Source organism: Sapajus apella, unplaced genomic scaffold (assembly GCF_009761245.1).
Source record: "Sapajus apella isolate SASKATOON/1434 unplaced genomic scaffold, GSC_monkey_1.0 scaffold34, whole genome shotgun sequence".
Classification (NCBI taxonomy): domain Eukaryota; kingdom Metazoa; phylum Chordata; class Mammalia; order Primates; family Cebidae; genus Sapajus; species Sapajus apella.
In genome coordinates this window covers 797,255-823,125 of record NW_022436974.1, presented here as the reverse complement: position 1 = coordinate 823,125, position 25,871 = coordinate 797,255, and the positions used below count along the sequence as shown (strand labels likewise).

At 37.2% G+C, this 25,871-nt stretch overlaps 1 protein-coding gene across 2 annotated transcripts in view; it reads right to left on the bottom strand.

Annotated features, from left to right (window-relative positions):
- Positions 1–2,835: 2,835 nt before the first annotated feature.
- Positions 2,836–25,871, bottom strand: part of TRPC6 (transient receptor potential cation channel subfamily C member 6) — a 125,583-nt gene continuing 102,547 nt past the window's right edge. For both annotated transcript variants that reach the window (XM_032295702.1, XM_032295703.1), the window contains exons 7-13: positions 24,159–24,423; positions 22,767–22,962; positions 21,842–22,045; positions 20,006–20,080; positions 6,707–6,790; positions 5,027–5,102; positions 2,836–4,482 (exon numbers count right to left, since the gene is read on the bottom strand). In XM_032295702.1, the coding sequence (XP_032151593.1) occupies positions 4,331–4,482; positions 5,027–5,102; positions 6,707–6,790; positions 20,006–20,080; positions 21,842–22,045; positions 22,767–22,962; positions 24,159–24,423 (1,052 nt within the window). In that variant the 3' untranslated portion in view covers positions 2,836–4,330. The remainder of the gene's footprint in view (positions 4,483–5,026; positions 5,103–6,706; positions 6,791–20,005; positions 20,081–21,841; positions 22,046–22,766; positions 22,963–24,158; positions 24,424–25,871) is intronic.

Genomic DNA, 25,871 nt, shown 5'->3' with positions numbered 1-25,871 from the left:
AAATCCATCCCAGGAAAGTGTTTTTAAGAAGTGTCTCTGGAAACTTTTACAGCTGTAGCTACAAACATAGAGCAAGGAAGAAAATTCAAGCAATCATTGCAATGATTCAAGAAAAAAAAATTGCTTTAATTATCAGGTCTTTTAGAGAGTGTGCTGTGTCTCTTACCTCAGCTAGCCACATATGGAAGTCATGACTTGGACTAGGAATCAGTGTTTTGTATGATAACAGATAACAGCTGAAGTTTCAGTTCCATCCATTTTAGGGTTCTGGGCTGCACTCCTGCACAACCTTTGATTAAGCTGGAAATATGTGCTGTTTACATCAAAGGGCAGAGACTCTAAAGTATAGGAATTCATATTCAGCACCATTCACCAGAGCTGCCAGGATGATTGGCATGACGCTCACAAACCTTGCTTGGCACGCAGTGATGAAGGAGGGTTTCAGAGCCAAGAGGGAGACGATATTTATGTGTTCAAATCAGAACTGGTGCAGGGCATGCTCAGAATGTGCCACCTGGAGAAACATCATCTGTGTCTGGGGCTCTTCCTTGGTCTGAAGCTGGTAATCAATCCTGACAGTGATTTCATTAGGTGACTGCCTGGCATATAGTTTCTCCATTTTAATTGAAAGTGTGGTTTGTTTTCACTATTGACATGGCGATAAGATTCTTTCATACTGAAACAGATCTGGAAGGGTGGGATAGACTGTCCAAATAAAGTGAAAACATTTACTTCTGAGTTAATCCATTCTGCTCACTCATAGCCATTGAATTTACTATTGCTCTCCAAAGAACTCCCAAAGTGTCCCACATTCATGCCCAACTCTTGGTTTTGCTCATACTGTCTCTGCCAAGAAATACACATCTCTATCTTTTATTCTTTTTTATAACTATGACAGAGTTCAAGACATGCTATTCTAAAATATGACACCCTAGCATATTCAATATTTTACGCTGAAGGAATTTGAGAAACAGCAGAAGCAGGAAAATTATTCTCACCTTCCCCTCCCCCTTATCCCCTGAAGCAGGTCATAGAACCTAGAAAGAATTTTCTGATCTTCTACTGAAGTAGGTCATGAGACCCTGATTCCAGAAGTGCCCTTCCTATACATGGGAAATAGGAACCTCCTTATCTCTGAAGACACGGAGTCACAGAGAAGACACACACACAGACACACAGACACACACACAGGCTTTACATCTCTTAAAGCCCCAGGCCTTATTGGCTTATTGACTGTAAATAGATTTCTGTATAAGAGAAGAATCTGAATAGACCTTGGTAAGTTTCTACCACTTCAATACCATTACATAATACCCCCTTGTCCAATTACATTTCTCCATGACTGTTCACTCTTTGTCAAACTTAACATAAAAATGCATAAGTTTCAGAGTGTCTTTGTTCATTTCTGAAGGCTCATGTGTCACATAAAGCATGCTAAATAAATTTGTATGCTTTTCTCTTGTTAACCTGTCTGGTTATGGAGGCCGCAGCCATGAACATAGGTTGGGTAAGGAAGAGATATTTTTCCTCTTCTATATCTACAATTCTTTTGAAGCCAAATCCTCTCTTAACCCACAGCCTTCTTTGCTTAATGCTCATTGATCCCTGGATTGGACATATAATGGAAGCTAGGGTGTTCAGACACCATGTATTTTTCCTCACCTAGAAACTTAAATACAAGCTTATAACACAATGAGATGACAACACTCCCCTATGGCTCATCAAGACCTCCAATAAATGCAAAGCAGGCATAGTGTTCATTCCTGGCTTTGATGCTCTATGTGCAAGTTACCTAGCGTCTAACTGCCTCAGTTGTCTCCTTTCCAGTATGAGAGCAATGGTAGCATTTACCTATATAGTCAATGTAAGCATTAAGTTAGATTAAATTGGATAATTCATAGAAAATATTTAACATTTCTCGTGTTTGTATTAAGGACCGTTACCCCATTTGGTTGCAAGTACCTTGAGTTCAAACACTTCTCTTCTTCTCCTTTCAATCTCTGGTAGTTTTAAGCAGACAACAGATTCTGGTAATTTCTTTGATATGCCTCATAAAATCATACTGAGTTTGTGTTATTTCTCAGTTTCAGAGTAATAAGAGCAGTGGAGAGGAAACCCAGACCTTGATGGAGAAAAACAGTGACTTTGTTCTATTCGTTGGTGGTCGATCTGTGGTGAGATGAGGCGTGGGCAGGTCTCAGCCCTCAGGGAGCAGTTGTGTGGTCACAGTGAAAAGCAGCTCAGCTCTATCCTCCTCATGGGTGAATGAGCCTCCAGAAAGCATTCACTCGGAGGGGAGAAATAGGACAGAGAGCAATCGGGATAAAATCATCTTAGTTTCAAAGGTGAAGCTGACTGTGACATGAAGGTAGGACTTAAAGCCAGTGGTCTTTCAACTTTCCCCATGTTTATGACAGCATTTTGGTAATGTGCCTGTAATTAAGCTCTTGTTGGAATTTTTAAAAGGTTTCTTAAAATATGTTTAATTTCCATTTTCATCTTCCAACTTAGAAGAAATGCTAATTATTCTAAGTTGGAAGATAAAATTAGAAAAGATGTCAATTCAGTTGCATTTTGATGAAAATCTGACTTCAGGACATTAATTTGAACCATAGGAAACACCTGAAGGGTATTGTCTTTTGCTGAGGAACACACAGTCGTGCCTGTTGAGTTTCCCAAAACTTATATCTTGTCAGGTCAATCAATCAAACTTAAAAGACACTGAGGAATCTGAATATCTTTTCTTGAGTCTTCTGGAGTCAAGCCCACGTGCTGTCACAGAGCATCCTTGGTATGACGGCCCATCTCTCATACAGCACAACACACACTCTGTGGATGTTAGATTATTTTAATTTTCTGATAGTGCATTTGGCATGAGGTTGATTTTTTACAACTGCTGATTCAAATATTGTCACAAAATACTTGAAAATCGATCTTTATATATCACTAAATTACTTTTCCATTAGTAGTACCCACAAATACAAAATCACTGAATATAAATTTTCAGCTGTATTTTCTGATCTGATTACATAAATGTTATTTAATTTAAATTAAGCCAAAGTTGGAGCTAAACAGCTTTTCTGTGACCATTTCATCTTTAAGATGAAGTTAAAAGGGTTTGCATTTGAAATATCCCTTTATTGAATTGAAAGTAGCATTTCCAGTTAATGTCCAGCATCCTCTGAATGCCAATGGTCTTTGAGTAAACAGATGAACCTTCATGTCTCTCTTTTAGTTGTTTAAGACACCAGTTCACATCATCAGTAAGTAATAACAAAAACCTCTTGGTAATGCACATGAATGCCAATTCCTGTTTTATATATTTGAATAGAGGATAGAACATAGTAAGAATAACAGATAAGTATTTTAAAATTCCCATGTTATTTTTCTCCTTTACATTCAGTGGCTAAGTGTGGGGATTCATACATTGCTCCCAGAAATGGCACAAAATTGTGCTAAAATAGAACCAAATAACCACATTGTTTGCAGTTTTGATTTTTTTCTCCAATAAAAGGTAGTTATTTACACAGTAATTTTTTAGTCACAGTAAAAATTTATAACATAAAGAGCTTTTGTTTCCACATTAGTCACAAAAGAAATAGATCATTTTATGTATTTTATGTATGTGTGTACACATTTACACACGCACAAACTGGACCACGTTTCCAGGGTTCAGTGGAGGAAAAATTCTTTTTCATTATTAAGTATAACATTTTCAAATAGATGAATCAGAAAATTTTACATAGATAAAAGTCCATTTTGTATGAACAGTGTCCATCATGTGCTTTGAGGGATAAATAGGGTAAATGATGGTTAAACAGCATTCTTTAAAGGGCGGGCCATGGACTACTTTTCCCCAAATTTCAGAGCCAGGAGTCCCCAGCAGGGGATCCACGGAGCAGGCAAGAAAGAACCTGAAATAACCTTCAGAGGAAAAAATCACATGGGCAATAACATGGGTCAGCCTCTGCCCACTGGAACTCATTTCCCGGCAGACACTACATAGCAATGACATCATCACTACAGTTACATCTAAGAAAGCAGTTTATAAAACAAGCACCAAACCACTGGGCATAATTTTCATCATAATCTACAACTTTTACCCTGAACGATGGAGTTTAATCACCAAAAAAATTACATACTAGGGTTCCAGATGATAGGATCACCCAAGTTATTTAGCTTTGCACCACTGTACTTCAGCCTGGGCAACAGAGCAAGACTCTGTCTAAAAAAAAAAAAAAGGTGGGCACATTGGCACTTAAAAAAAAATCAGAAAATAACATGGCTTCAAGTGGACAAATAAATATAAATTTCTAAGGAAGTCTTCGCATTATCTATTGGTTTTCTCTTGATTTGGTTCCATGGATAATTTCTCTCCAAGTTCTCTAATAAGTTCTGCTAGGTCTTGTGTATTCTGAGATTTTTCTTCAAGGAGTTCATAGCGGAGACTTGAGATATCCTGCTTAATTTCCTTCAGTTCCCCTTTGAAAGCAAGAGTGATAAGAAGTCAACTATAATACACAATGAAGAAAAACTTGCGATTGTGGGACAAGAGGATATCAGCCCTAATTTCACACACAATTTTATTTTAAATCCTTTCAAAGGAAATAAGTTCCTAATGGAGAAGGTGGTTGTTTTCTTAGCTAAACGTTTTGGTGAATGAAGAGATTGTAGCAGAATGATTAACAAAAGTCCTCCTAAGGTAAGTTAAAAGAAAACGGTGGTGAAGAAATCAGGGGTTGAGGCAGCAGCACCTTCCTTGCCTTTCCCACCCACTTCCTCCTCCCTCCAAGTCTACCATGAGAATAATAGCTTTTCATCTAGCAAGTGGCAGCTGTCCCCACCTGTGGAGAAATAGCCTATTCCCTACTCTTTAACAGAATTGGTGGCTGGTGAGATCCTGTGCTACTTTTCTCCTTGAAGTTCACTCTCCCCACGCGCGTCTCTGCAGCTCTTCCTCCACTCTGCCTTAGGCCCCGGTCCTGACTCACATTCAGGGGCTGATTTGTTTCTGTGTTCAACTCACCTTCGTTCACTTCGTCACTCTCCTTATCTACCTGGGCCTGCAGTACATATCTTTTAATGAGCCTCTTCATTATTTTCTAGACAGAGAAAGGAGAAATCTATGTCATTTTGAGGTTGATGACAAATCTTTCATTTGGAACAAGATTCTGAGTCTTCCAAAGGGCTGACCACAGGGAGGAAGTGATGGCTAACAAAGACTAAGGTGATTCAGCTAGGATGCATGCAATCTCCACATTTTGCTTTTCTTTCCTTCTTTTTTTTTTTTTTTTTTTTTTGAGACAGAATCTCTCTCTGTCGCCAGGCTGGAGTGTAGTGGCATGATGCCAGTTCACTGCAACCTCCGCCTCCCAGGTTCAAGCAATTTTCCTGCCTCAGCTTCCCAAGTAGCTGGGACTACAGGAGCGCACCACCATCCCCAGCTAATTTTTGTATTTTTAGTACAGACGGGGTTTCACCATGTTGGCCAGGGTGGTCTTAATCTCTTGACTTCGTAATCTGCCCACCTAGGCCTCTCAAAGTGCTGGGATTACAGGCATGAGCCACCGTGCCTGGCCTTGCTTTCCTTTTTAAAGCAGTTCCGTATCACCTGGACTAATGACTCAAAAATGAATTCTTAGAAAAGAATGTTTAGAGCAAACATGTAATCCCTTATGTCCATTTCTCGTACTTTATTTGAAAAGTATTAGAGCAAGACAGTCTTTTAGTGGGGTTGATGAAAGATGTACACTATTGCTCAAGGAAATGGGGAATCAAGCTAATGTCCACTCATTTAAGCCCCATGTGTCTGACCAAAAAATGGAACCAGTTTTTATTTTAAACTTTCTATTAATTTGGGAAAGACTACTTTCAATGTAACAAATTTTTCAAGTAACTTGACCTCTATCAGGCAAACATTGATTTTACTATTTTTTTTTTCATTAAAAGAAGGAATCTTCGTGGGTGCTCAGAAAGTACTGGATGGATATAGAACTAAACAAAATTTTACACCTAAGCCAAGGTTAAATGGTAGATAGTAAGTCCCTACCTTCAAGAATCTCTTCTAAAGATATGATTTATTACATGAACAAGTATGTTCATAGTAGAACTAGTCAGAAAAAATGAAACTTTAAATGTCCATCAGTAAGGAATTATTTTTAGTAAATTGCCATATATTTATATAAAGGAATATAATACATTCACTGAATTAACAGGAATATATATTTTGTGGAGAGAAAAATCACAAGCTAAAAACTATTACTCATTATATAAGTACAATTAACTCATATAGTATTATATATGCATTTCATAATATTATTAAGATATACGTAAAATTACACATATATAGACATATAATCACCTGGCAGAATTTTTACCAAAAGCAAGTAGTCTTTGTTTCTCAATGGTGGAGTTTGACATGAATTTTACTCTCTTCTTTATGTTTTTTTCTAAGGTTTGTCTTTTTCATTGAACATGGAGACTCTCTCAGATCTGATTCCAAGACTATTTTTTTGTTTAACTTATATCTCTCTAGCACTTACAAAATGCCTGGTATATGGTAGTTGATAAATACTTGTTGAAGTAATGCATTATTTGATAGTGAGGAAAATATCCTAATACTTTATTTTCATTTAAACAATCACATACTTTAAGAATCTAAATATTACAAATAACAACTCTTATTTCTTTAAAAATCCATGCTTACCTGATACTGTCTTGGCGGATTATTGAAACTATTTAAATGGAAATCTTCTGAGTTCCTTACACTTGGTTGTTTATTATGCCCAACCTGTAATTTGAAAATAATTAGAAATGAATTCCTATTTAAATTTTCTTTTAAATAATGTAATGAGATGTTATACAATTAACAAATAGTCTCATATACACAAATTATCTATCTGTATAGTGCCGTTTAACTTGCTTAATATTCTGTCTTCCAAGACAAATCAGTGACAGTTTAAGTGTGTTCAGTTTCTTAATGGCTATCAGAGGTTGTCTGAGGAGTCTCTTAGACTTGTGAGTGCCAGTCATGTTGTCATGAGAGTCATGCTTTAATCTTTTCACAGATACATCCATCGTAGAGGAAGAGTCAAGCAAATTGAGGAAATAGTTCATTGATGAGGGATCAACAGTGCCACCTGATTAACTAAGACATCCACACCTGTGGCAGGGTCTGATGTGGCTCCTGAAGAAACACCAGGGTAAGACTGTGGTGGAAAAGAATTCAGTTGCCAAAAAATTTCTACTTAATGTTTGAATTTTAGGTACTGCATACTATCCCATTTGGGCAGCATTTTTTTAAGTTAAAATATATTTACCTGAATAGGCAAATAAGAAATAGTGAAAGCAATCTTCAATAGAGGTGGTAGCATAACATATTAACGTAGGGGGATGATTTAAAACCTCTTTAATACATTTTCTAAAGGAAAAAAGTAGAAGAACTGAAGTAAAACAAGCAGCTCTGAATTTGCATGTTTATGATACACAGCTGTTTTCTGGAGGAAGAGACACCTCGAGATTGTCTTCAAAGATATGCAGTGATTTATATTTCCTGGTGACATCTAGGTTGCTGTAAGTAAAGCTCAATCAGACTGAATTAAAATCCTTGTATTAACTTTAATGCTTTGATACTTTAGCCACATATTGAATTACAACAGCTACTCAGACATTCATCTATTAAGCAAGTATATATTGAGGGTCCTGTGCTAGGCTCTGGGTATAAATGAACATAAGCAATTATGGTATAGCTGAGTTATGGTAATAGCACAATTATGAAAAATATGGCAAGATTGCAAGATTGATAAGATTTGTAATACAGAAATCTGGAAATGTTATTTATATAGCATCATTTTTCATGTATCTATTTCCTTTTGCTGTCACTCACTCTAAAGATGTTAGTAAGTGTCCATATATCTTAACTTATACTGAATTTTAAAATCACTCTGATGAATTATATAATTTATTAAATTAACCAAAGAGAGGCAGTTTAGGTTCTCAAAAAGAGGACTTGAAGCGAACCTGAAGGATAAACAAACACCATCTGGCTTTGCCACAAGCTAGCCATGGAACAGTAGGTAAGCTGCTTCAACTTTCTATATTCTTGTCTGACAGTGAAGGAAGTGGTCTAGCTAGCTTCTATCATAATTCAAACCCCACTAATTTATGAATTTGTGAAATGCATAAAAAGTTCCACGTAACATTTTAAATAACACAATGGGAACCCTGGCTTTGAAACTATAATTAATGTCTTAAGAACATCATAAAAGGTGAGGACCTAGTGTGAAGCCCACTAAGCACATAATGAGAAAGCATGCAGGTGAGGAAAGGCTCATAACCATCATGACTCTGATTTATTTGCCATCTATTCAATAACTCACCTCTGACATTTTGGGCTAGATAATTCTTTGGTGTGGGTGGCCTCCCGTGCATTATGGAATGCTTAGCAGCATCCCTGGCATCTAATCTAGGGATTAGATGTCAATCAGAGATCCCACCACCCTCTACTGTGACAACGAAAAATATCTGCCGGTATTATCAAATGCACCAGATTGGGGGTGGAGGGCACAATCGCCGCTGGTCGAGAACCACTGGTATAGTTAAATGGTATAAGATGAAATATTTATAAATCCACAGGGGCATTTTGATGTGACTAGTTTTTTTCTAAGTATGAAATACCAAGTTTTGGATACATATATATTTTATTTTCAGAAAAAAAAATCTAGTCAGTTTCTAATACATCATAGAAATTCAGTAATGTTTTTTTAAAAAACTGAATACTATGGAGAACAATAACTTATCCAGTGGTGCAAGGAAGTATTATTACCACTTGGTGGCAGAAAGTGCCATTATTTAATGTCTGGAAATCCAAGTCTGCAAGACTATCGCATATAAAAGAAAGAAACATCACCTTGAAAATTGAATAGTATTTAAAGCTCAGGGATTTGGATGTTTATAGATAGAGCTAATGTGTACAGTGCCACAGAGACTGGAAGTGGGAAGCTTGTTGTCTATATGCAAAAAGGACTGGATGTAAGCTTTGTTGCTAATATAGATATAAACACTCTGTCCAATTCCAAATGAACCATTGCCTGCCCTCTTCGTTAATACCTTCTACCATATTTTATGCATTCTTTATTCGTTTTCTTTTTCTTTTCTCTCTCTTTTTTTTTTTTTTTTTTTGAGATGGAGTCTGACTCTGTCGCCAGGCTGGAGTGTAGTGGCATCATCTTAGCTCACTGCAATCTCTGCCTCCCAGGTTCAAGTGATTCTCCTGCCTCAGCCTCCCAAGTTGCTGGAATTACAGGCACGCACCACCACTCTCAGCTAATTTTTATATTTTAATAGAGATGGGGTTTCACCATGTTGGACCATGTTGGCCAGGATGGTCTCTATCTCCCGATCTCACAATTCACTCACCTCAGCCTCCCAAAGTGCTGGGATTACAGGCATGAGCCACCATGCCCAGGCTTGTTTTATTTTTCATTTCCTAATAATTAGTTCAATATTAATATCTCTCATCATGTAGTTTCATTGTAGGATTAGAGTGAGCAACACTAATAACTTGTTTCTAATTCATTCAAACAAGTAATCTTATGTCTTTAAAGTTTCTTATATTGCTGGATATAGGAAGTTCGGGGAGTCTCCTATTTCCTACAAGCATTAAATGTCCTGCAACCAGGAACAGAGCATTGGACTGAAACGGTATCAACAATATATTCAGTCAGCAGTCCAGATAGGAAATGAAGCCGCGTTGTACAGTGCTTATAAACATACTGCTCTGAATCAAGTGGATGTTGATTGAAATTTAGGCTCTGTCACTTGTTTGAAATGGGACTTTAGGCAAATCATTTCACCTCTGTATCCTTAGGACTCTCAGATATACAATAGAGGAAGTAATATTACCTGCCTCTAAGAGTATTGCAGGAATTAAAGAGATGAGGTATAGAGAATATATCGCTTGACATACAGTGGACATTCTATAATTGTCAATACCTATTATTTTATAGAAAGGTAAATATCTACTATGTGGCTTTAGGTCTATTTCATGGTTAACTTTAATCTACACATACCCCTTTACTTATGATGGGGTTATATCCTGATAAATCCTTTGTAAGTTGAAAATGCTGTAAATTGAAAATACACTTAATGCACCTAACTACTGAACATCGTAACTTAGCCTAGCCTACCTTAAACATACTCAGGACACTTACCTTAGCTTACAGTTGGCCAAAAGCATCTAGCACAAAGCCTATTTTATATTAATATTATAAAAAATTTGAATCAACATTCAAATTTGAAGCACGGTTTCTACTGAACACACAGTGCTTTCACACCATCATAAAGTTGAAAAATCATTAAGTTGAACTATGGTAAGTCTGGGACTGTCTGTAGTCAATTCATCCTGGAGATATTTTGCCAAGTATTACTTTTTACTGATGTGCCCAAGTCCATGACTAAGTCATTCAGGGAATGAAATATTCCGTGATTCCCACATTCAGATGAGCATTAAAAATCTCCTAAGCTCTACTTTGCTGGGTTTAAAAACCTTCCCTAAGATGACAGCTGGAATGAGATCTGTTCAGAAGTTGGCAGATAATCAAGAAGTTCAAGAAGTTATCTGGCATTATTAGGTTTACACATGTAATAGACTATGGAAGAGATCAACTTTTAGTTTATGCTATCCTTTCAGACGGTATATCTCAAAAACTAATGCTAGCAACCACCAAAGTCAGTGACCTTTAAAGGATATGATCAAAGATAATGAATAGGTCTTCTTACCTTGTTTCAAAATGTATTTTTATATATAGTTCATCCTACTGATATCTATGGTGCACCTGGAGCAGATGTGACAGCTGCGTTTGTGCAGCTAACTAAATACTTTAAAATTCAAGAGGTCAGAGAGAAGGCCTGAGTGAAATAGAAACTCACTTAGATATAGATGTTATGAAAAAGAGTGAGCAAAAGTCATATGAGTTGGATAAGAAAGAATGAACCATAAGCATTTTTCTTAGTATGTATACACTAGACCCAAACCATCTCATTAGCAATGGGCAAAAATTATTTGAAATATAAATGATTGCCTTAAAAAAACATTTTCTCAGGAATACAGTTTAATGTATAGCATAAAACCAAGGCAGGTGAAATGTGTCTCAAGATTTGTTCACCACAAGCTCATGTGGCAAGGGAAAATAAATACTTATGTTGATTTAACCCTCCAAGGATCAAATGCCAAGACTAGTTGAAAGTCTGAGATGTATCAAGGATTATACCTATGATAGATAAAGGGAAGTTGGAGCAGGAGAAGACAGAGAAAGCGTCTCCACTGTGAGTCTCTACTCACCTGTGAAAGAGGGACAGGTAAGATGATTGTGTGGGAAAGTCAGTCACTCTCTTGGGGAATGGCACATCTCCATGGCTACCACAATACACAATTACACAAGAGGCTGTCTAGATTGTTAAACTGATTGGAATCAACATTTTATTCCAAACTTCACAATTGAGGTCAGACATCACAGGTTTAGTACTTCTTCTACAGTTTGTTTTAAGCTATGATTAAAATATGTATTTTCAGATTTTCTGCCAAGATGGCCAAATAGGAACAGCTCTGGTTAGCAGTTCCCAGTGAGAGTGGTGCAGAAGGCAGGTGATCTCTGCATTTCCAACTGAGGTAACTGGTTCATCTCATTGGAACTCATTAGACAGTGGGTGCAATGCAAGGAGAACAAGCTGAAGCAGGGTGGGGTGTTGCCTCACCCAGAAAGTGCACGAGGCCAGAGAACTCCCTTTCCTAGCCAAGGGAAGTCATTAGGGACTTTCCCTGACACTCTGGCACAGATTCTGTGCTTTTCCCATAGTCCACACAACCTACAGATGAGGAGATTTCCTCTGGTGCCTACAATACCAGTGTCCCAGGTTTCCAGCACAAAACCGGGCAGCCATTTTAACCACAGCAGTTTTTTTTTCCTCATACCATAGTGATGCCTGGAACACAAGCAAGACAGAGCCACTCATTCCCCTAAAAAGGGGGGCTGAAGCCAGGGAGTCAAGTGATCTGGCTCAGTGAGTCCAAACCCCATGAAGACCAGCAAGCCAAGATCTACTGGCTTGAAATTCTCACAACCAGCACAGCAGTCTGAGCTAGACCTGAAATATTCAAGCTCAGTGGAGAGAGGAGTGTCCACCATTGCTGAGGCTGAGGTAGGCAGTTTTAACCTTGCCTATGTAAACATAGTTGGTGGGAACTTTACACAGGAACTGGGCAGAGCCCATGGCAGCTCAGTGAGGCCTCTGAAGGCAGACTGTGTCACTGGGTTCCCCTTTTGCTGGCCAAGACATCTCTGAATAAAGGCAACAGCCTGTCAGGGACTTACAAATACAGCCCCCATCTTCCTGGGACAGAGCCCCTGGGAAAAGGGGCAGTTCTACATTCCTCTTCAGCAGACTTAAACATCCCTGCCTAGCAGCTCTGAAGGAAGCAACAGATATTCCAGCACAGCACTCGAGCTCTGATAAGGGACAGACTGCTTTCTCAAGTGGCTCTATGACCCCCGTGTATCCTAACTAACTGGGAGACACCTCCCAGCAGGGGCTGACAGACACCTCATACAGGAAAGCTATGGCTGGCATCTGGCAGGTATCCTTCTGGGAAGAAGATACCAGAGGAAGGAACAGGTAGAAATCGTTGCTGTTCTGCAACCCCCACTGGTGATTCTCAGGCAAGTAGGATCTGGAGTGGACCTCCAGAAGAACTGCAGAAGAGGGGCCTGACTGAAGGAAAACTAACAAACAGAAATAGTTTCAACATCAACAGAAAGGACGCCCACTCAGAGACCCCATCCAAAGATCACCAACTTCAAAGACAAAAGGTAGATAAATCCACAAAGATGGGAAGAAACCAGTGCAAAAAGGTTGAAATCTCCAAAAACCAGAATGCCTCTTCTCCTCCAAGGGATCACAACTCTTCATCAGCAATGGAACATAACTGGACAGAGAATGAGTCTGGGAAACTGACAGAAGCAGGCTTCAAAATGTGGGTAATAACAGACTTCTCCGAGCTAAGGAGTATGGTCTAACCCAATGCAAGAAACCTAAGAACATTGAAAAAAGGTTAGACAAAATGCTAACTAGAATAGCCAGCTTAGAGAAGAACATAAATAACTTGATGGAGCTGAAAAACACAGCACAAGAATTTTGTGAAGCATACACACCTTTCAACAACCAAATCAGTCAAGCAAAAGAAAGGATATCAGAGATTGAAGATCAACTCAGTAAAATAAAACAAGAAGGCAAGATAAGAGAAAAGAGAGTAAAAAGAAATGAACAGACCCTCCAGGAAATGTAAATCTATGTTTGATTGGTGTACCTGAAAATGACGGGGAGAATGAAACCAAGTTGGATAACACTCTTCAGCATATCAACCAGAACTTCCCCAACCTGGCAAGGCAGGCCAACATTCAAATTCCAGAAATACAGAGAACACCACAGGGACATTCCTCAAGAAGAGCAATCCCAAGACAGGTAATCATCAGATTCACCTGGGTTGAAATGCAGGAAAAAAATGCTAAGGACAGCCAGAGAGAAAGGGTGGGTTACCCACAAAGGGAAGCCCATCAGACTCACAGTGGATCTCTTGGCAGAAACTCTACAGACTAGAATGGAGTAGGAGACAATATTCAACATCCTTAAAAGAATTTACAACCCAAAATTTCTTATCCAGCTAAAATAAACTTCATACGTGAAGGAAAAAGAAAATCCTTATGGACAAGCAACTGCTGAGAGATTCTTTCACCACCTGGCCTGCCTTACAAGAGCTACTGAAGGAAGCACTAAACATGGAAAGGAACAACCTGTACCAGCCACTGCAAAAAACATACCAAACTGTAAAGACCATTGACACTATGAAGAAGCTGCATCGACTAACAGGCAAAACAACCAGCTAGCATCAAAATGGCGGACTCAAATTCACACATAACAATATTAACCTCAAATGTAAATGGGCTAAATGCCCCAACCAAAAGACACTGTCTGGCAAATTAGGTAAGGAGTCAAGATTTACTGGTGTGCTTTCTTCAGGAGACCCATCTCACGTGCAATGACATACCTAGACTCAAAACAACAGGATGGAGGAAGATTTACCAAACAAATGGAGGGCAAAAAAAGCAGGGGTTGCAATCCTAGGCTCTGATAAAACAGATTTTAAACCAACAAAGATCAAAATAGGCAAAGAAGGGCATTACATACATAATGGTAAAGGATCAATGTAACCAGAAGAGTTAACTATCTTAAATATATATGCACCCAATATAGGAGCACCTAGATATATAAAGCAAGTTCTTAATGACCTACAAAGAGACTTAGACTCCCACACAATAACAGTGGGAGACTTTAACACCCAATTGTCAATATTAGACAGATCAATGAGACAGAAAATTAACAAGGATAATCAGGACTTGAACTCAAATTGGACCAAGTGGACCTAAAAGACATCTATGGAACGCTCCACCCCATATCCACAGAATATACATTCGTAGCACCACATCACATTTATTCTAAAATTGACCACATAATTGGAAGTAAATCACTCCTCAGCAAATGCAAAAGAATGGAAATCATAACAAACAGCCTCTCAAACCACAGTGCAATCAAATTAGAACTCAGGATTAAGAAACTCACTCAGAACCACACAACTTCATGGAAACAGAACAATGTGCTCCTGAATCACTACTAGATAAATAATGAAATGAAAGCAGAAATAAAGATGTTCTTTGAGACTAATGAAAATGAAGATACAACATACCAGAATCTCTGGGAAACATTTAAAGCATTATCTACATGGAAATTTATAGCACTAAATGTCCACCACAGAAATCAGGAAAGATCTAAAATTGACACCCTAGTGTCATGATTCAAAGAACTAGAGGAGCAATATCAAACAAATTCAAAAGCTAGCCGAAGACAAGAAATAACTCAGAGCAGAACTGAAGGAGATAGAGACACAAAAAACCCTTCAGACCATTAATGAATCCAAGAGCTGGTTTTTTTTTTGGAAACTATCAACAAAATAGATACACCACTAGCCAAAGTAGTAAACAATAAAAGAGAGAAGTATCAAATAGATGCAATAAAAAATGATAAAGGGGATATCACCACCAATGGCACAGAAATACAGGCTACAATCAGAGAATGCTACAAACACCTATATGCAAATAAACCAGTAAATCTAGAAGAAATGGATAAGTTCCTAGACACTTACACCTTCCAAAGACTAAACCAGGAAGAAGTCAAATCCTTGAATAGACCAATAACAAGGCCCAAAATTGAGGCAGCAATTAAGAAGCTACAAACCAGAAAAAGCCCAGGACCAGACAGTTTCACAGCCGAATTTTACCAGAGGTACAAAGAGAGCTGGTACCATTCCTTCTGAAACTATTCCAAGCAGTACAAAAAGAGGGAATCTTCCCTAACTCATTTTAGGAGACCAACATCATCCTGATACCAAAACCAGACAAAGACACAACTAAACAAGAAAATTTTAGGTCAATATCCATGAAGAACATTGATGCAAAAATCCTCAATAAAATACTGGCAAACTGAATCTAGCAGTACATCAAAAAGCTTATCCATCACAATCAACTTGGTTTCATCAACATATGCAAATCTATAAACGTAGTCCATCACATAAACAGAACCAAAGACAAAAACCACATAATAGATGCAGAGAAGGACTTCAACAAAATTCAACAGCCCCTTATGCTAAAAACTCTCAATAAACTAGGTCTTAATGGAATGTATCTCAAAATAATGAGCTATTTATGACCAACCCACAGCCAATATCATAATGAATGGGCAAAAACTGGAAGCATTCCCTTTGAAAACTGGCACAAGACAAGAATGCCCTCTCTCACCACTCCTATTCAACAGAGTATTGGAAGTTCTGGCCAGGTCAATTAGGCAAGAGAAATAAATAAAAGGTATTCAATTAGGGAAAGAGGAAGTCAAATTGTCTCTATTTGCAGATGACAAGATTGTATATTTAGAAGACCCCATCGTATTAGCCCAAAATCTCCTTAAGCTGATAAGCAACTTCACCAAAGTCTCAGGATACGAAATCAATGTGCAAAAATCGCAAGCATTCCTATACAGCAATAATAGAGAGCCAAATCATGAGTGAACTCCCATTCACAATTGCTACAAAGAGATACAATACCTAGGAATACAATTAACAAGGGATATGAAAAACTTCTTCAAGGAGAACTATAAACCACTGCTCAAGGAAACAACAGATGGAAAATATTCCATGCTCATGCTTAGGAAGAAGTAATATCATGAAAATAGCCATACTGCCCAAGGTAATTTACAGATTCAATACTATTCCCATCAAGCTACCATTGACTTTTTTCACAGAATTGGAAAAAAACACATTAAACTTCATATGGAACCAAAAAACAGCCTGCATAACTAAGACAATCCTAAGCAAAACAAACAAAAAAGCTGGAGGCATCATGCTACCTGACTTCAAACTATACTACAAGGCTACAGCAATCAAAACAGCATGGTACTGGTACCAAAACAGAGATAGATGAATGGAACAGAACAGAAGCCTCACAAATAATGCCACACATCTACAACCATCTGGTCTTTGACAAACCTGACAAAAACAAGCAATAGAGAAAGCATTCCATATTCAATAAATGGTGTGGGAAAATTGGCTAGTCATATGCAAAAAGCTGAAACTGGATTAACTCCAGATGGATTAAAGATTTAAACATAAGAACTAACACCATAAAAATCCTAGAAGAAAACCTAGGCAATATCATTCAGGACATAGGCATGGGCAAGGACTTCATGGCTAAAACACCAAAAGCAATGACAACAAAAGCCAAAATAGACAAATCTGATCTAATTAAACTCAAAAGCCTCTGCACAGCAAAAGAAACTATCATTGGAGTGAACTGGCAACCAACAGAATGGGAAAAAATTTTTGCAATCTACCCATCTGACAAAGGGCTAATATCCAGAATCTACAAAGAACTTAAACTAATTTACAAGAAAAAATAACCCCATCAAAAAGTGGGTGAAGAATATGAACAGACACATCTCAAAAGAGGACATTTATGCAGCCAACAAACATTTGAAGAAAAGCTCATCATTGGTCATTAGAGAAATGGAAATCAAAGCCACACTGAGATACCATCTCACATCAGTTAGAATGGTGATCATTAAAAAATCAGAAGACAACAGATGCTGGAGAGGATATGGAGACGTAGGATCGCTTTTACACTGTTGGTGGGAGTGTAAATTAGTTCAACCACTGTGGAACACAGTGTGGCAATTCCTCAAGGATGGAGAACTAGAAATACTGTTTGACCCAGCAATCCCATTACTGGGTACATACCTAACGGATTTATAAATCATTCTATTATAAAGACACATGCAGATGTATTTTTATTGCAGCAATGTTCACAGTAGCAAAGACTTGGAACCAACGCAAATGCCCATCAATGATAGACTGGATAAATAAAATGTGGCACATATACACCATGGCATGTTATGCAGCCATAAAAAAGGATGAGTTCATCTCCTCTGCAGGGACATGGATGAAGCTGGAAACCATCGTTCTCAGCAAACTGACAAAAGAAAAGAAAACCAAACACCGCATGGTCTCACTCATAAGTAGGTGTTGAACAATGAGAACACACGGACACAGGGAGGGAAACATTACACACTGGGGCTTGTCGGGGGTGGGGGGCTAAGGGAGGGATATTATTAGGATAAATACCTAATGTAGATGATGTGTTGATGGGTGCAGCAAACCACCCTGGCACATGTATACCTATGTAAAAACCTGCATGTGCTGCACATGTACCCCAGAGCTTAAAGCATAATTAAAAAAACAAAAAAAATACATATTATGAAAAGTGTAACTCTCATTTTAAATATGTAATATACATTTTACTGATGTAAAATTTTTAATTTTCCACATTTTTAGAGAAGCTACAGGGAAAATAAAATTATTTGATTTGACAGACACCGTAGTTTCTATCATAAAGAAAAAAGACATTTTGGTTCTATTTGAATTTTCTATCTGCCTAGTGACTTATTATACATCCTTCATGCTTTCAGCATGAGTATTTTCATACTAGAAAAATGTAAGATCCAATTTACAATGACCTATTATTGCAAAAAATTTATTGACATTTAGAACCAAATAACAAAAAGAGCCATTTCTTTATGAGACATTACATTTGCATAGGTAATAAATATTTTAGGATTCGTGGGCCACATATGGCCTCTCTCACATATCCTTCATTTTTTCATAACTTTTTAGAAATGTAATTTTTAAAAATCTCTCTCAGTCTGAACAAAAACAGGCTCAAGACTGAATGTGGCCTGAGGGTTATGATTTGTTGACCACCTACACTAGCCTCCTAACTACTAAACTATCTTTCTAGAGTGAAATGACTTTGGAGCTCTGTTATATAACTTATTTTCCATGTCTTAAATTTCCCTTATTGCAATCATTTTTAAATGCAATCTAGATTCGCATGGAAAGGCAAGACAAACGTAACTTGTCTGAACAGCAAGAATGTGCCAATTTGCAATGACCCTAATCTGCTGACTCTCTTGGATGACCAGGGATGATTTCTACTTGCCTTCTTGCTGTCTTACTCTCAACCCACGTGGCCCCATCGCTATGGCTGAGCCCCAGACTGTGGCAGGGCTCACAGAATTCATGCATAAGTCTCTCACCCACATGCTACCTCCAACTGCAGCCCTTCCTACCTGTGAAACTGTTCTTTGGAAGCTCCTCCCAGTCAAATTTCCTAATCTTCCTAGGGCTAATGGTTTAGTGTTTCCCTTACTTAAAGCTCTCCTTTTTGTTCTGATTTGTAATAGGTAATTATTGACATGCTAGTGGAAGCGATGGTTAGAAAGGAGGCTGGGTGGCTGGATATCAGATAGGCCGTAAAAGGATTCCTATGTTGTTGGGGGAGGTAACATAACCAGCTTAAAACACACACACAAAAACAGTCTCCCTCCTTGGCATTTGGGTTCCATGGGATGGCCATGTAGCATGTTCTGGTCAATGAGATATAACAACAGAAATTTTTGGGACAGTCTTCTGAGGGTGGTGGCGGATTAAGCTAGCATGCCCTACGTTTCCTTTGCCCTTACTCCTAACATGCCTGAAAAGTGGCTACAGTAGCAGAAGGAAAAGCTGTCCTCTTACACCTGACTATGAAAAAAATCCAAGAGAATCACAGAAACCCACGCCTGACAACAGGCACATACTGTCTAAATCTGGAGAGTTAAATGAGGCAGGGAAGAAACAACTGTTTTGTTTAAACCACATGATTTGGATTTTATATTACTATGTGTAATTGAATGTAAGTCCTACCTGATACCTTGCCCTTTTCCTAATTCATTCCTTTATCCCTTTTAGCAACAAGCATTTATTGTGCCCTTACTATGTGCATCCCACAAAAAATGAAACGTCCTCATTGTTGAGGATTTCGCGACTCCCAGCGAAGGAACTGACAGATCTCTAGAACACATCATTCATTATAAACGGTGTCTACCACAATAGCCATTAAGGTCCCACAGTGCCTTTTTCCATCACTTCTTGATTACTGACAAATTAGGAGGCATTGGGGACCACGTGTGCTCTCTACCTGAGCTGCAGAAAGTGAAGTTAATCATATCCTCCATCAGGTTCTTGACAGATTCATCTCTTCATATTCTCCCCTCTGTATGACTAGTCCTATATTCCATCACCATACGTATGTGCTTAATATATGTCTTAAATATAATTCTTTTTTGCTTATCAAGTTATAGGCTTACTTCCACCTCTCAGTAACGGAATTTTTGAGAATTGTTAAAATAGTTGAATTCTTTAATGTGTCTGTTCTCTACTTCTTAAAACTGCTTCTGAATATCTGTCCCTTTCTCTGAAAAGACAAACCTGCTCATATGCATGATTTCATATTTTCAAATATTAGCTTACCTGTTTTTTGTCAAGCGATAATTTTGAAAGGTCTTCACGACTTCCTAAAACTCCAAGTTTCTTTTCTTCATTTATCTTTTAAAGACAGAACGTGTAATGAGTATAACTGCAGAACCAGTTTCACTCTTCATTCCATATTTTAAAAGCCATCTGGTCTAATTCCCCAACAAGTTTAATGAAAGGAACATATTCTTACTGGGTTCTTCCCTTTGGCAAGTGCTGGGACGTTTCCTTTGGACTCTGAATTCCCTCAAGCTGCAATTCTAACCAGACCTGTAAACCACTAATTTAATTACATAAAAGAAAGAAGGGGAATTTTTTGCCACTCAATCCACTGAGTTCTATAAGTTATATTTCTGGAACAATGTCATAGATGGTATATGTTTCCAAAGTTTCTGCACAAATTAATCATAACTACATTTAAAGAAAGCTTTAAAATTCTGAAAGTACTTTTATATGCTTATTTGATCATCAGGATGTAGATATAATTTTTTCACATATGACAGATGAGGAAACTAGAACTCAAGAGAATGTGTTATTTACTTGAGAACTCTAAATAGTAAATTGCAAACAAACAGTGCAGGAATTGCAACATTCCTTTTACTTAATGATAGAATCTTATTGTTCCAAGGAAACTTTATAGTCATTTGGCCCAATTGCCCATGCAGTGTAAGAAGGAAAAATCTTCAATAAATTCCCACTGTCAGCCACCTGGCATTTATTGACTGCTTACAATGGTGGGAAGCTCACTACTTCTAAAGGCAGCCCACTCTTCTGTTGGGCAGATTTTCTTGTTAAAAGTTTGTTCTTAGACCAAATTAAAATTTAACTACTTGAATTTTTTGCCCATTGCTTCTCTTCCCATTTTGGAAAAACAAGTGTACTTCCTAATTAAAGATGGAAATCATAAAGACATTTTTGGTCATCTTCAATGTTCCTTTTTCAGAAGAAACAGCCAGCTCCTTCAGTTCTCCCTCATATGACACTATATCCATATGTGTCCCATTCTGGTCCTCCTCCTCTAGATGCAACCGGTATCTCAGTGCTCCTTCTGAGTATAGTGGTCTGTGCTCAGCAGGGATCTTTGCACAGCATAATTGCTCACTTTCCCCCTCCAGTTAGATACAAATTCCACATGTTCTCTAAACATATCTGAACATGTTGTGATGGCCCTACTGCCTCATCTAAGCACTAAATCTTTTCATGGTTTTTTAAAGACTTCATCACCTTGAGGGATTATTGTTTTCAATCAATGTCCTGAGCGCTTTCTTTCTTGAACTGCTTATTGCCAAGCCTGGTCTCCCAAATTGCATGAGAGCAACTGATTTCTGAACTTTTCATTGTGGAGGGTATCTAAGAGTTCATCAAGTTGCCCCCCAGGCATAACTAGCTGCTGATACTTTACCTGGCTCTATAAATTGAAAAAGAAGGTAGGGAGATGAAGCCACAACAGCAAAAAAGCAGCCCAGCACAGCTCTTCTCTCAGTACTCACTCCACATAACACAACACATTATTTTAGTTATACTTCATGAATTTTTCTTATATTCTTTTAAGTAGGAAACGTTCAGTGTGCTCATGTTAAACAGACAGAAACCAAAGGACTGTACTGTGTGAAGTGGCTGCATATGGGATGGATGGACTGCTTCTTTTTAAAGGGATCAGGAACTTTTAGAGCATCAGGAACTGCTGCTTTTTAAAGGGATGTGGCACAGTGGTTACAGTAGTCACGAATGGACACGTCATCAGGAACTGCTGCTTTTTAAAGGGATGTGGCACAGTGGTTACAGTAGTCACAGCATTTAAGAATACAACTAAAAAGTATCAAGTGAAGTTACCTTGTTCATCTCTGCATCTTCCTGGAAATCTTTTTTCTGACTCTGGAACAGCTCGGAAATCCACTTTTTAAGCTTCAGTAAGAGATAGAACAGGGACTTTGGACTTGGCACCAGATTGAAGGGAACAGGAAGTGTTCTCCCCTCCTCAAAGTAGGAAAACCAGAGTTTGGCCCTTGCAAATTTCCACTCCACATCAGCGTCATCCTATACAAATACACATGGCAGTTCAGGAAGGAAATGCATAAACAGAATTACTGGGAGGCTTTTAACATTGTGTGGCTAGATGGAGAACAATGCCAACAAACACTCTCAGACCCCAGTGATGGTTCCAAGATTTTTTCAAAATGTTAACATTCTATTCACACACTCTTTCTTAAATTTGTCTAAAATTTTGACAGTCTTACAGGACTATGAATCTCCAAGTTCCCATGTGTTTATAAATATCTGATAGATATAAATCTGTTTTCCTACTTTCTGAAAAACACCAAGAAAAATTATTCTCTATTTTATCCTGCAATATACCACTCAGTTATTTGGGACACAGATCAAGATTTCTGGAATAAAAATTCCTACTATTAATCTCAACTTGAGAAAAGGTTAATTTTGAATATCACTCAGAAAAGACTTGGAGAATAATGGTATTCATAAACAATAATTTTTTGAATAAAATATAAACTCATGCTGATATAGTATTTCTAAAATTTTTTATTAAATGAATAACAAATCAGCATTTCTGCTTCTTATGCCTTACTGCCCCACTATACCTTATTGATATTACATTTGGAAGCAAAGATCAAACAAGTATATAAAACAGGAAATGAATGAAGGGGAAACAGCAGCCCATACTCTCATCCTCATTGCTGAGTTAGTTCTTGGAATAGTTAAAACATGTAGGCACAAATGATAAAATGTATTGAGATTATACCTCAATTTCCTGGAATGAACTGTTGATCATGGCAATTAACATATTTAGCAAAACAATGACCATTGTAACATTATAAACTCCGTAAAGAACATAACCAATGTTTTCAATGAATTTGTGGTTATAGTTGATGACCACTGATTTCACTTCGGAAAGTCCAAATATAGCCCAGAACAGTGTCTTAAAACTCTCTTCAACTCTGGGAAAAAATAAAAGAAATAAGAAAGTATAAATAAATAACAATAGTACCATAATAAAAGTGAGCCGGTTTAGTGTCTTTACAAATTAGTGAGAATTTATTTAAAATATTCTTCATTTCTCTGAAGCTGACTTTTATTTTCTATAAAATGGTTACAATAGGATTGTTGCAAGGATGGGATAATATTGTGCATATGAAGTACACAATCACAGCTCAATACCTAAATACATAATAAGCACCCAATAAATGCTATGAACATAATTTCATAACCACAGATATGAACACTTAATCCATAGTTTTGGGAATGGAATTGTTAAATGTACTACTTAAAAATAATATAATTTGTTAGAATCATTTTAAGTTTACTGCTGATCTATACTTTTATGTGTATCCAATAAATAATAATCATATACATCTTAATGGAAAATATGACAATATAAACAGTGTTACCATAATCACTGACACGTCGTAGGTAGGAATTTCAATGCTTTAGGCATAATTACTGACCAAAGCTAAGCCAATTTGCTTAACTCAGGTGGTTTCATTTCCCTGGCAAACTGTATTTTAGAGAAATATGGAAAACGGTAGGCTTATGTTTCAGTTGTTACTTCTCATTGTAGCACTGAAGACCGAATATTTTAATAATCTGTCCCAAACATACTTTATAAAAAAGCACACTTCCACATTGAACATAAGTCAAAACTCATCACTGTTGGTACGTCAGATCTATTCAGTGATAAGATCTGAGAAATTCAATTAGGAAAGCAGCTGTTTTCATAGTTACTGTCCCCTGGAGTACCACAGGCAGGAGGGCAAGGGAGTTCAGAGTAACAGACCCTAGAAGGAGCAAGCAAAGGTTACACCCTGGCTGTTCCACATCCCACTTTGGAATATTCAGCAAATTACTTAATTTTTGTAAATTTCAGTTTCTTCTTAGTGAAACAGAGGTAAAAAAGGGAGGCATGCAAGGTATTTATTGGCTCTAAAAATGTTATCATTATTTAATATTAGAAAGGTTCCTACATTTTAGAGCCCCTCCAACTCATTTTTAAAACCCCCTCTCATTTTGCAAAAGAGGAACTAGACATGAAATCTTTACCAAAACATTATTTATCCCATGGACTTAAAAAAACACTATTAAACTAGTATTTATTTAATTTGCAATAACTATCATCAAAACATCTGAGATTACATACGTTGTGAAGGCTTCATTTTGTTTTGCACCAATGTAGTAGGAGTAGAGGTTGAACATTCCAATCATAAAGGCCACAAACACCATAATGAATATGACCATGAACTTGAAGATGTCTTTGACTGTTCTTCCAAGTGAGATCTGCAGAGGTCCAAAGCTTTCATTTGCTGGTAAAATATAAGCTATCCTAGAGAAACTTAAAACTACAGCAATTGCGTAAAGACCTTCAGATATTATTTGAGGATCAGAGGGGTCCCACTTTATCCTGGCTAGAAAAAAGCAAAGACAAAGACGTGTGAGTTTATTTAGGTAACTTATTTTTTTGAGAAAAAAACATATTAGAATCCAGTTTTCATATACATATATATATATACACACACATATATATATATATATATGTATATATATATTTTTTATATTGCGTTTTAGGTTTTGGGGTTTATGTGAAGAACATGCAGGATTGTTGTATAGGCACATAAACAGCAACGTGGTTTGCTGCCTTCCTCCCCATCACCTATATTTGGCATTTCTCCCCATGTTATCTCTCCCCAACTCCCCACCCCACACTGTCCCTCCCCAAGTTCCCCTGCACAGACCCCAGTGTGTGATCCTCTAGTTTTCGAATGGAAATCTCCCATCTTAAAGGGCTTCTTAAACTAAGAAGCTCAAACATAGCAGATGCTTATTAAGAACATGACTCTCCTGGTTTTGCCGGCAATTTCCCATAAGGGGATAGCATAATAGTTAAGAGTTCAGACTAGAAACTCAGTATCTGTAAAAATTCATGTATTTATATTTATAAACACACACACACACACACACACACACACACACACACACACATACACACACAAAACTGAAAGAAGTTACGCAAACTACTTCTCTTAGTTTTGTTTCTCCATTTTTGAAAATGAGGTAATATCCCTTCTAACTCTCTTATCTTCGTGAGAATTCAATAAGTCAACTTATGTTCAGTGTTTAGCAAGTGCCTGGCACTTAATAAATGGTAGCATTTATTATTCAGTCTTAAACTATAATTACACTATAATATAATTTTTGGCTTGTAGCATATTTGTGGTCATTTAAATTTATTAGGAGTAACTTTTATTGGTCACTTTTAAAAACAAGTCTATTTTTACTATAAAATGTAGCAATTACTCACTTATGAATTTTTCTGGCATTATTACATTAAGTCATCAAAAATGCAATTAAGAAACCATTATGAAGTAAAACACAAAACACAAAACACTGTGTAAGAAAGGAGAAAAACATAATTACAAATTTGTATTTGTTTATTTGCTGAGAAGTGGAATTAGGAAAAGATAACAAGAAACCAGTAAATGCAGTTTTATTTTTTATAGTGCTTTGAATGCAAGCATTATCTAATAGACAGCTTTGAATTTTTAAAATCAAGTTTACTTTTAAGAATCTTAATATTAAACATTAAAACATTAAATACTAATAATGGAGACCTTATGTGATATTACCAATAAACTCATAAGTGAATGTTAACTAATGTCTTATCAGAGGGTTTGAAAAAAGAATTCAAAGAAAATATATTTTTTCTATCCAGGTTTCTATGAGGTGGTAGTTTCCTTAAGTAAATACCTGAACCAAATTCCATGCCTTAATCACTTTCTTCCTGGAAAGCTGGAATGACTTATCTGATGGCTAAATTGGGATGAATAACTGAGCATAGCTGGTTAGGTGTTACCTT